A 12,598-nucleotide genomic window follows, 5' to 3' on the forward strand; every position below is an offset into this window, starting at 1 on the left:
CCCAGCTTAGGGATAGGTTATTTCACTTACTCCAAGAAAAAAAGTAAAACAAGGCAAGATAAAATTAATAGTCAAAGACTAGTAATTCAGTCAAAATCCATATACTTATCAGCCTCAGTTCATTATGAGGTCAGCTAAATAGAAACGCTTTGTGAAGACATCAATAGTTTTAGCCTGATCTCTTCACGTTTGTTTTGCCAGTTTGGCTAGCTGTTTGAAAACATAATCAACTGGCTAAACACAATTTCAGCTAAGATATATGCTTTAATTATCGGAACTTCAAACAATTTGCCAACTCCGTTCACAGGACAAAAACCTTTTCCAATCTGAATTAGAATATTATGCCATCACATCATTAGTACTAGAGTTAAAATGCATCATTTGGGTCAAAAGAGGCAAATGTATTGAAAAGGTTCCACAAAAAATAAAGAACAACATTTTAATTAACGTAATGAATATAGCAAATAGTCTGATACATGAAGGTGCTAAATAGCAAAATGTTGGCAAGAGAATAATCCTAGGAGCAATTTTTTTGTTTGCTCAAACAGATTATTTATTTTTTTCTAATAATAGGTAGAATCACAGAATCATATGGGTTGGAGAGTCCTTCAAGATCATTAAAAGTCCAACCATGAGTCCAACCAGGTGAGATGCTTACTTTAAGTAGTCTCCAGGGGAGGTGAAAAAAAAATCAAAACAAAACTTTCCTCCCATATTCTATTATATTTGTTTATGATTTACAGAGTTACCTCATGATTTTGAATGCCTGTATTTTTAAAATGTATAGTTTAAGGGAGCAAGACTTTCAGATCTGATAAGACAATTATGTTTGGATATCCAAGAATATAAAGGCACAAAATCTTCAGCTGCCATATAGTGTGCCTCAAGTCTCTTAAACTGATTTGACTTACTCCCAAATGACTAACAATCAACAACAACAAAAAAAAAAAAGCAGGTTGAAATTCAGAGAAAAGTTAAAAGAAATAAATGCAAGTCTAAAACTGACATAGAACAAGCAAAAAAAAAAAAAATCAGCAAGGTTTCAAAGAGTTATTTCTGTTCACCTGAGGCAGACTTTGCAGTCAATCTGAGGAACACTGATGCATCAGTGATTCAAACTCTGATACTTCCTACAAGCTAATGTACAGAAGTACCATTTTCTAAAGTGTAATTGCATAAAGCATTTCTAAAATAGTAATAGAAGACTTTCAGGTTATCCGTCAAAGGAAATCTAGTGAGAAATAAAAGGTATTTGGTTGAAACTGAGGAGATTTTTTCACATTAGACACCACTGCCCTCTTCAGACAGGTAGACATTGATTCACACACTGTTTAGAAACTTTGTCTGATAATTTCCTAATAAAATATTGGCAAAGAAAATCTTTATTTGATGCAAAGGAACCTCTTTCTCATAACAGCAAGATGTGCTGTAATGTGACATTTTATTTAAATACCATTTATATATAGTTTGATGTAATGTAATTTGCTTACTTAGTACCTGTTTTTTATGCATGTACATTATGAGGACAACATACATTTCTTTACATACTTAACATTTTCTCTCAGTCATATGCAGATATGAGAAATATGCTCCTTTTACGAGGAAAGACTGCAACACAAAGAAAACACAGCACTGCAGGAGTAAGCAGTCACGGTTTTCAATAACTTCATACCTGATAAGGCTATAAAAGGATCATGTTTCTTAAAAGTAAAACTTTATTAAACTTTTACTGGCTTAAAAATGGCTTTAAAACAATATATGTGTATACACATTTATACTTTAATTTGTTTAAAAAATTCAACATATCTTTCATGATCTCACCTAACCAGTACACAATAACACAATTCACACTGAGAAAAATTTCTTAAGGTGAAAACACACATTTTGCAAACAAAATCTCCTGCTGAGATTTGAGAGATTCCAGGTACACCAGGATGAAAAGGGATCCAAATAGACGTCAGGATATTCAGTCAGGATTCAGTCAGGATATTAATGTCAGGATATTGATGTCAGGATACTCAGTTCAGTCCTTGTTTCTCTCCCATACATCATTTAAGAATCAAATCTTGATTTAAGATATGACCAGTCTTTCAACACAGGGCAGCATAAAAATAAACACTAGGTAAAAGCTTTAAAGTTCCCCACAGAAAGCACAAATTATTTTACTTCTCTGAGTTTCATTTTTTTTTTTTCTGTTAAATAGGAATAAGTTGCGTTCATTATCACCATTTCATCAATTGTTTTACTTCTCTTCAGTTTTAGAGATAGAGAAGCTTCAGTTATTATCTGGAAGCATGTCACAGTAAAAAGGGACTTGTACCTAAGTTTCTGATGACTCATCAGAGCAAAAATTAAATTGCACAGCAGCTCATCTTCGAGACCCAGCAGAATGCAAAATCCAACAAAACACTCCTCATGCAGATCTAATTCCCCAGTATCTCCCCATCCAGATAGATATCTTGCTCAGCACAGAAGCCAATATGTTCTAGCTATATCAGATTCTGTTTCAGAAGTGCAGGCATTATAGAAATAGTACACTTAAATGCACCATGATTTAGTAAGCACAATATTCATCCCTGTATGTTTTAATTTGCATATGGGAGAATGCAGAATTCAAGTCAACACATTACAGATCATTACATCAACTTATAACCTCTATCAGCAATTTTTTGGAGAGTTCTTGTGCCTGCCTACTGAAAAATGTAATTAGATATTCACTGGCCTTGGAAGCCTCCTCTGGTTTGCAGACAAAGCTCCAGGAACATTGGAACTGTCCAGCTGTTCTCATTCTAAAACAGATTTTTCTTAATTCAACTACTTATCTTTAAAAGGTGGCTGGGGTCTTGAAGAAATACAGTCATGTCTGGTGTAGTGCTAACTGTAAATGTAGCTGTTTACAAGCTCAGGTACCTCAGGAGCTCAGTGCTATGATAGCTCAGGCAAGTTCAGCCACATCAGCTCAGACCCAGCAGTACAATCACATAGTCCAGTCTTGTAGGATGCAGCTACCCTTACATAAAAACCTCAGGTAATGCCCAAAACAAGCTCCCCAGTTCTGATTTTCATCTTTTGTGCAGCACGGTATGAACACAGCAATTTGGCTTCCAAACCCAAACTGTGTATGCATGTGGCATCACACTCTCAAGCCAAAAAGTCACTCAGACATTAGTGGAAACAGTGCACAGATACATTGGCTAATTCCTGAATTGCAGATAAAGTTTTATTTGTAGGATCAAAAATGAACTGTAGTGTAGCTTACTGAGGCAGTCTGAGTGTGAATGCCAACGGAGGGAAGTGGTGGCCATTCCTTAACCTTTTCCACTTACAGTCAGATGTACTAAATTTCAGTTACAGTCTGGTGCAAACAATGAAAATTGAAGTAGATTGTGAATCCTTAACCCATTTAGTTCAGCTTGCCTCTGTTCTTTCAGTATGGCACCTGTTTGGCAGCTTTCTTTCATATGCTTACTTCATTAAAATGCACTACAGGCATATTTTTCCATCTGTCAGAAATATTAGGCAATAAGCAAGTAGTTAATTAATGTTAAGATAACCCCATGTGAGATAAATACTTTTTCTTTTGTTTTCGTCACAGCTGCATCTGTATTTAATACATTTCAAAATTGCATGGCTGTGTAGTATATCTATTTGCCTTTCTCCGTCTCTTCTTTCCAGTAACTTCTTCCACAGTTCTGACTCCTCACTGAATGCATTTTGCTGTCTTCTCTCACTCCCACCATTTCTTATAAGTGAAGAATGGGTAAGACAAGGAAAAAAGATTAATTAGGTTGCTATCTCAACAAAGGCAATATATCAACACAAGATGGCAAAAAAGAAAATGTTCATTCTTTAGTGGTTCATCTGACTATCCATTTGTGATTTCTATGACAGATGAAAGTAACAGATTTAGAAAATAAAGCACTTCTAACCTGTGAATCTGGAATTATTATTTTAAATTCTAAAAAGACAGGATTTACACTAGCGGGTCTCTCTACACCTCAAACTAAGCTTTCTGTCCATTTTGGATACATGTAGACTGTGAAATTTGCATGGGCTTTTGCACAATTGAATAGCTTTGTAAAAAGCAAAAAAATAAAATAAAAATTAAAATAAATAAAATAAAATAAAATAAAATAAAATAAAATAAAATAAAATAAAATAAAATAAAATAAAATAAAATAAAAAATCTACACTGAAAGTTCAAAAAACAATTGGAAACAACAGTATCCCTGCCTCTTTTGTCTTTGCTGTCCATCACACTATACCCATCAGTAAAAATGCTCAATAAATACACTTCCAGAAAAGCTTTCCAAATAACTTTACGACCCTGAAGCGATACAGAAGTCTGAAGCTTCAGAATTTGTATTTCATTAAGAAAGAACACAAGAAAAGCATTTTTTTGAATTATTTTGTCTCTACTAACATTTTAGAAACCAGCAATAAACTCAGCTGCTTAAAGCTGCACCGGGAGTTTGTAAGAGGGTAGAGTGAATTGTGTTATGAATCATCACATTCAACCTAGATCAATAAAGCCCGTCCAGTTTAAATTTCAAATAATAATTACCTGTAGTTCACTTTCCTCTTTTTCACTGAAGCCCAATGCATAGAAAATATTGACCATCATTAGCTGGCAATGCACAGGGCGAGATAAGACCATGCAAATGACTTACAAGGTCAGACCAATGGACGATGTGGCACCAATATCTTTTGTCTTCAGCAGCTGCAAAAGGAAATATAATTTAAGGAGCCAACACAAGCCTAGGTCACAATCTGCAGTCACTCCCCTCCTCCTTCATGAAAATCCGCAGCTGCTGTACTTCAGAAATTATTTCCCTTCATTCTTGAGGCTGCAAATTTAATTTTGCAGCAGAGTGGTACTGTAAGTTCTGAGACTAAGCAAGCATCCCACTCCAGTAACAGGAAGCCACAGCGTTATTGCTGTTGTGTCTAACTGCGCCCTGCATTTGCCTGTACTTCTTGGTCACTTCTTCAATATGAGTTGGCACAGCCAGTTTTCATCATTACCTTCTGCCTTTCCTATCCAGCTGCTGGGATTGCTCAATATCTACTGGGCAGATATCAGAGCTATCCTCCTCAACAGCACAGCAAGAGCTTGGTGAAGAGCAGGACGGAAAACACAAACAGCAAGTCCAGGGCTAGCAGGGAGCATACTTTTCTCCATGCCCTAAGGTACTTCAAAAGAATACTGTCACACAAGCTGCCCTGTGAGCCACAGGGCAGAATACACAGCTACCTTTCAGTGGATTTTTCTTCCTCTCCCTTGCTGTCATGAATTTGCCATGCCTGTCAGGTTGGAAAATCATGCCAGGGTATTCTTCACTTGTTCCTAAAGCCAATCTTGCCAAAATTAGTAGGAAAGGGAAGGTAAGGACCTGTTAAAAAATCTTCACAGAGCAAATTGCCTTTGTAATAGATATTTTGTCACTGCTAAATAAGATTACCAAACTTTTGTGTTTTTAACAATTCTATTTTAATTTCAGACCAGATATTCAAAGCTTTTAGATGCATGAAGGATTCACATGTGAGCCTAAGAGGATTATCAGATATATCTAAATGGGGTTTGAAATCGTAGGAGGAAAAAAAAATAAAAGAAAAAAAGAATTAGATGCTTTCTTGAAAGCCTATTCTCATCCTTCATCTCATAAATATTTTTGGCCCTGCCTTTATCATTTGGCATTACAGATTTTCATTATCATGTAAGGTCTCACTCACTCTATGATCGATAGCTTTATCTAGCAAGTTTCTTTCCATATTACAAATATACAAAAATATGTGACGTATTCTTGTGGGAAAGGAATTCGCAGGCAGCTTCGCGCTGTTTCACACATACCTGAATTAGAGATAATGAGGAAACAAGCGGTAGAAACAAAAACTTGAGCAAGGTTGAGATAAAGTAAATTGGCTACAGTGTTAAAGATGAGCTTTGGGCAGTGGCCAATTGCTGCCTGGCTCAAGGCGCGTCTGAGGGTCTCTAACCAATTGTATGACAGATTTGGGCACATGGACAGCGCGTGGGGCTACAGGAAAAGTATATATAGTAGTGTAAAATGGCAATAAAAGTCTCCTGTTCAAGAGCCATTAGGAGTCCGTGACTTGCATCCCTTCATATTCTCACACCAACTACCTACTTGTGACTGGGAATGCCAACAAATTCTTCACTGGCTGGAGATGAGGAAATAGATGCACAGAAACCCATTTTATGAAAAAGTACCATTTTATTCAGTCTTTGTACTTTGGCTTTTGTTTAGATTTGCCTTTCAAAATCAGTATCACACCAAAGACTCTGTAGTTACTAATTTTTTATTCTTTGAGACTGGAGTGTGCATACCAAGTCTCTCTGAAAATGCATTTACAAAAAGCCAGAAGGAGTATCAGAAATGTCACTTTTTTATGTGGTCAGTGGTTGACCAATGATACTGAATTTTGAAACCTCTACATAGTGAACTACAGGTAATATCACTGTACTCAGAGCAAGGCTTGATGTATTTAGGAGGTAAGAGGGAAGTACTTGGCAGAGGCTAGGGAGTGAGCTTTTTTAATTGACACGACAATCCTGCAATGTTTTTGCGGGATTTTGACCCTGTAAGCTTTCTAGAAACTGGACAGAAAGAAGCACAGGTAAAGCACAGCTCTTAAAAGAATACTGAAACTATCACATACCTAAAGAAAAACCTTTAACGTGAAATATCATTGGGATATTTCAACTAGAAAATCAGCCCATAGTGATCACTCACACTGAAGAGGTAGAATCATAGAATCATAGAATATCCCGAGTTGGAAGGGACCCATGAGGATCATCAAGTCCAACTCCTGGCACCGCACAGGTCTACCCCAAATTTTAGACCATGTGACTAAATGCACAGTCCAATTGCTTCTTAAATTCAGACAGGCTTGGTGCAGTGACTACTTCACTGGGGAGCCGGTGTGCGACCACCCTCTTCCTGATGTCCAGCCTAAACTTCCCCTGCCTCAGCGTAACACCGTTCCCACAGGTCCTATCATTGGTGATTACAAAGAATAGGTCAGCGCCTGCCTCTCCACTCCCGCTCACGAGGAAGTTGTAGACTGCGATGAGGTCTCCCCTCAGCCTCCTCTTCTCCAGGCTGAACAGGCCAAGTGACCTCAGCCGCTCCTCATATGTCTTCCCCTCTAGGCCCTTCACCATCTTCGTTGCCCTCCTCTGGACACTCGCCAACAGTTTTACATCTTTTTTGCACTGTGGTGCCCACAACTGCACACAGTACTCGAGGTGAGGCCGCACCAGCGCGGAGTAGAGCGGGACAATCACTTCCCTCGACCAACTAGCAATGCCATGATTGATGCACCCCAGGATACGGTTGGCCCTCCTGGCTGCCAGGGCACACTGCTGGCTCATATTCAACTTGCTGTCAACCACAACCCCCAGATCCCTCTCTGCAGGGCTGCTCTCCAGTGTCTCATCGCCCAGTCTGTACATATAGCCAGGGTTGCCCCGTCCCAGGTGCAGGACCTGGCACTTGCTTTTGTTAAACTTCATGTGGTTGGTGATCGCCCAACTCTCCAATCTGTCCAGATCTCTCTGCAAGGCCTTTCCACCCTCAGCCGAGTCTACAATTCCTCCAAGTTTGGTGTCATTAGCAAATTTGCTCAAAACACCTTCTAGTCCTACATCCAAATCGTTTATAAAAACATTGAAGAGGCCTGGCCCTAAAATGGAGCCTTGAGGGACCCCACTAGTGACCAACCGCCAGCCTGATGTAGCCCCATTTACCACAACCCTTTGAGCCCTGCCTGACAGCCAATTGCTCACCCATCGTATGATGTTTTTGTTTAGTTGTATGCTGGACATTTTGTCCAGTAGGATCCTATGGGAAACTGTGTCAAAAGCCCTGCTGAAGTCCAAAAAAATCACATCAGCTGGTTTCCCTTGATCGACTAGGTGGGTGATCTTATCATAAAAGGAAATCAAATTTGTTAGGCAGGACCTACCCCTCATGAATCCTTGTTGGCTGGGACCAGTGACTGCATTGACCCCTGGGTGTGCTTCAATAACTTCAAAGATCATCTTCTCCATAATTTTACCAGGCACTGATGTGAGACTGATAGGCCTGTAATTGCTAGGGTCTTCTTTCTTGCTCTTCTTGAAAATTCGCACAACATTTGCCAGCTTCCAGTCTACTGGGACCTCACCAGATTCCCAAGATCATTGAAAAATAATTGAGAGAGGTCCCGCGATGATGTCAGCCAGCTCTTTAAGCACCCTGTTGTTTTGTTTGTTTTGTTTTGTTTTGTTTTTAAACTGGTTATTTTCTAAAAATAATTGATACATTGCTTTAAAACAGAGTTCTTCTTTTTCACCTTGGCACCAGTGTGTCAGGGCTTTTGTTGCCATGCTCAAGAGATCCTAGGTGTTTTGTTAACTCTTCTTGACGCTAAGTTACAATGAGGCTCCAGCATAAAGCTTTCAGGCCCCAGCACATTCGTAGCAAAATTAGTCTGAGGGCAGAAGTCAGAGCAGGTGTGGCTTTTTATATTTTAGATAAGACAAAATAGGTGCCAGTGCGTTAAAGGAAGGCCAAGTTGGCACCTGGGAGGCAACCTGGGATTGCTTCCAAGAGCTGTTGTTTTAATGTACTGTCAGTACACATGGCATTGCACTCCATGTGATAAAAATTGGTCCTGAAGTATCTGAAACTGCCCTGTAAATAGAGGAACTATTCTTCAATAATTTAATGACAAAGCAACATTGAAGATATATAGCATCACATGAGAAACATCCTCTATGTATTCCAAACCTTAATTCAAGAGGTGAACTCTCTCTTAAATACAAACAAGATCTTTAAGGCCTGGAATAGCAAAATAAAAGCATGGATTAGGAACTGGACATATGGATCTGTCTGCTAATATTAAAAAAATTCCACGATGACCAGTTTCATTGTATGGAATGTAGACACAGTGGTTGCAGGTTTAAAATACAATGCAAAGTCCATTTTTCAAGGGACATTGTTAGGTAAAAGAATTAAAGTTGTCTAACGTTAGGAAATAAATTGGATGTATAATTTACATTACTAATGCAGTCTGTGCATTTTGCTTAGTTTGGACTGTGAAGCCATAATAGTCCATTTAACTGGACTAGCTAATGGCTCTCCATGTATTTTGTACAAAGACTTCAGAGAATTGTTTTAGAATAAAGATGAGAATACATTTGTTACTCAAGGTCTGAAAGAAATACAGCAGCTCTAAGGTACAAGGTCCGACTCAACTTAATAATGTTCCTTTAAATAAACCTAATCTCTACTTCCACCCTTCCCCATTGCACCTGCATGGTCTAGGAAGGCTTAAAAGGGATTTTTAAGCTCTGTGAACAAAGATATCCTGTGGCACAGTGAGGGGGAGAACATCAAAGACTACAGGCACAGGGTAGGACAGAAACCTCCGTAGTCAACATCTTCAAAGGCAGCTGTACCTGATACATACACGTTCATTCAATTATCTTTCTGCATTCAGCAGCAATATGTAAATATAGGCCAAATACTCTCAAAGTTGAACATAGCAATGACATCTTCCATTTTCCTCACCCAGGTCCTGCTGAGTGATATACGCTTGTTAAGTGAAACTCTCTGTGATGTGATAAAAGTCCCTTTGTATATAAAACCTTCTTGCTGCGTGAGTTTCTATAGAGAGCCCAGGGCTTCTCCAAAGTGGATTTTCTGTCCAGCTTTGAGGTGGAATTTGAAGTCCTTAGGTGCCTCAAAGATGAGTACAATATTAGAGCCTAGATTAAATTCCCCTAAATGTTCTCCTTTCCTCATGGGTATTCCCTCCTTGTTGTTGTTGGATACGAAGCTGAAGTCATTGTAGGAACCTTTTGAGTAACAGGGACTGTTGGTATGCAGGTCCTGGTCAAAGTAGATGAAGATAGAGCCCATGTTTGTTGCTCCTACAGCCATTAGAGAGAAAAAGCCACATTTCCGGTCACCTGCAAGGACAACCCGTTCATTGTGGCAGAACAGTTCCTTGATCCAGCGAGCAACTCCAGGATTCACAGACATCAGAGAGCCTGGAAAATAATGTCGGTGTGACACCCTCCAGTCAGTGGGTGCAAGTGGAAGCAGTGGTAGTCCCCTGGTCCAAGGTAGATTACACAATGATAGAGCTCATTCCCCTCCTTTGTGACTAGCTGTTGCTGAAAGGAGTTACCAGGTGAGGCCTCACTAAAATGCAAGTCCTCTGTGCTGATGCGAGGTCCCAAGAAAGATTCCAGTGAATAAGTAACCCCTTTTACTTGCTCCACTTCACAGTTCTTTATTTGTCCAAAAGTAAGGATCTTTCCGTCAGAGGGACTAATCACACTGTGCAAACAGCAGACTGGCCGTGCTTGTGGTTTCAGCATCCTGCGAAAGAATTCACTGAGGTTTCTGTAGTGATGCATATCTTCAACAGCTGCCTCCTTCATGTTTACTCTGAATGTCCGAATGTACAGGCAGTAAACAGGCTTCCGAAGCCATGTAGGCAGCTCCACCTGGTTCAGGTGACCCCATGCTTGTGAGAGCAGTCGAGTTGGTACCGATTTGTACAGAGCAAACTCCCACTCACTTGCAAGCTTCACAGGCAGCTCTATGCCCTTCTTCTCTAGCTGTTCCAACTTGTAACTCTCGTATTTTCTGTATCTTGCATATCCCCCACCTGTAGCCACCAAAACATGGAAGGGGCGCAGGTGGAAGGCTTGTCCTGCCGGAGCAGTATGAAACTTCTTCCTGTCACTGAAAAATGTCCTAGAAGGTGGCTGCTTCCACAGGACTCGAGTTCTAATGCACAAGTTCTCATGTATGAGGAAGTTACAGCTAGTCAGCAAACTGCTCTGCTGCAGCGCGGCCGCGCCACGCCAAGGCTGCCACCATCTTCTCGTGCCACTGCCGCGTCCTCTGTGTGTCCTTCTGGTGTCCTTCTCTTCACCTTCCTGACAGTCAGCATTAGAAGTAGTTTTTCAAGTACACACAGAATTGACAACCTTCTTTTCAGGAAACAAACAAACAACAACCACTACTACAACAACAGTAAAACACCATGCACACTTACCTCTGTGTCCTCAGAAACAGGAAATGTGAAATCACAGAAGGCTTAAAGAGAAGTTCAAGACTATATTCAGGAGGGAAATTATATGAAATGCAAAAACCTGTTAGTTACTGCATCAGGTACTTCTTCCTGGCACACACATAGAACAAGGACAGTACTTTGTGAATTGATCAGCTAGCCCAAGTTTGCCTGTAGCAAGAGAGAGAAAAAAAATAAGTTGGCAGCGTAAATTTGGATCCTCAGACATACAATGCAAGGGTTCATTCTCTCCTGCACTGAGCAAAAAGTCAATGGATACTGAAGTCTGGAAGGATGGGACTAGAAGAGATGCTAGTCTGGCACTCCTCCCAACACAATACAAAGGTAAATATGAATCACATTTTTGGCCTGTGTCAGTGCAAAACAACGGTGTTGGAGCTCAGTTCCATCTTGCTCCTGTCCTGGAACATCCCTGAGGCAGCAACGAGACATGTAATTCTGCTGTAAAATTACTGAGAGCTCCTACTTTACGTCTAGCTACCCTGCACCTCAGATGAAAGTCATCACCCATGCCGATCACTTAGTACAACTATGCAAGTCTGTTCACTGATCTATATTAGAAAACTCCTAGTGCGCAAAATGCTTATGCTAATTACAGAGTTATGGCACTGTATTGGAGGGACTAGTTACCTCCAGCTGGAAGGCAAAGATAAGCTGCTGCAGTTGGGCTGGACACAGCAACCCCTTCATCTGGCCAAGCTGCAGCCTGCGCAGATCTGTGTGTAGCCTGAAGCATCTCCCTCCCTGCCCTGCTCGTATGTATTTTATGAGATGGGTGGGAATGAACACCTCCCAGAAAAGGCTTTCACTACCTGATATAAAAAGCCACTGGTGATATCTACAGCCTAGCATATCTACTAGCAATCCTGAAGGTCATTCACCTCTTAATGAATTTAATGCTGCATAAAAACCTATTTGCAAGAAAGAAGCTGCCAGTGCTTCTCACAGAAATACTCATTTTCCAGGAGTTTTATGAATAAGGACTACAGGACACTCAAGGAATGCCAGATTTTTCACTTGTCTTAACGTGTATGTGTAGGTAGGCTTCTTCAGCCCCCTTCACCTTCAGGGTCTATCCTACATCTAGTCATATCAACGGATCTTTAAATTTGAAGATGCTACCACTGATGGGCAGGGATATTGCAATTACAACACAGACCAGAATCATGTTCTGTTTCAAAAGGAACACAGAAGAGGGACAATGAAAGGGACTGTGTTACTAACAGATTTTTCTAGTACAAGGATTAGGCAGCATGCAAATCAGTTAAAATAATATGAAATACAAGTTCTTGTTACTTTACACACAAATGTCTCGATCCTGGGAGGTTTGAGAGCCCATCTCTTACTTCAAAATATGGACATAAGCTGCTGCATTCTCCAAGTGGCTGCAAATAATTGTTCCTCTATAAGTAAGCCACCTCTACAAGACACAAGGAGCTGAATTGAAGCACGAGTAGTGTCCTTTTCCTGTGACTTCTGTACA

At 40.0% G+C, this 12,598-nt stretch overlaps 1 protein-coding gene across 1 annotated transcript; it reads right to left on the reverse strand.

Moving 5' to 3' along the window:
* Window positions 1–896: 896 nt before the first annotated feature.
* On the reverse strand, window positions 897–10,987 carry LOC308185176 (phosphatidylserine decarboxylase proenzyme, mitochondrial-like; the record flags this gene model as incomplete). The annotated part of the gene is given in 4 exon segments (XM_080572967.1): window positions 897–3,742; window positions 4,565–4,720; window positions 7,990–10,103; window positions 10,106–10,987. Coding segments are annotated over 2 exon segments (1,311 nt in total), but the record flags the coding sequence as incomplete, so codon positions are not given.
* Between the last annotated feature and the right edge of the window lie 1,611 nt (window positions 10,988–12,598).

This window comes from Anser brachyrhynchus, assembly GCF_964034855.1.
Source record: "Anser brachyrhynchus genome assembly, chromosome: Z".
NCBI classification, from domain to species: Eukaryota; Metazoa; Chordata; class Aves; order Anseriformes; family Anatidae; genus Anser; species Anser brachyrhynchus.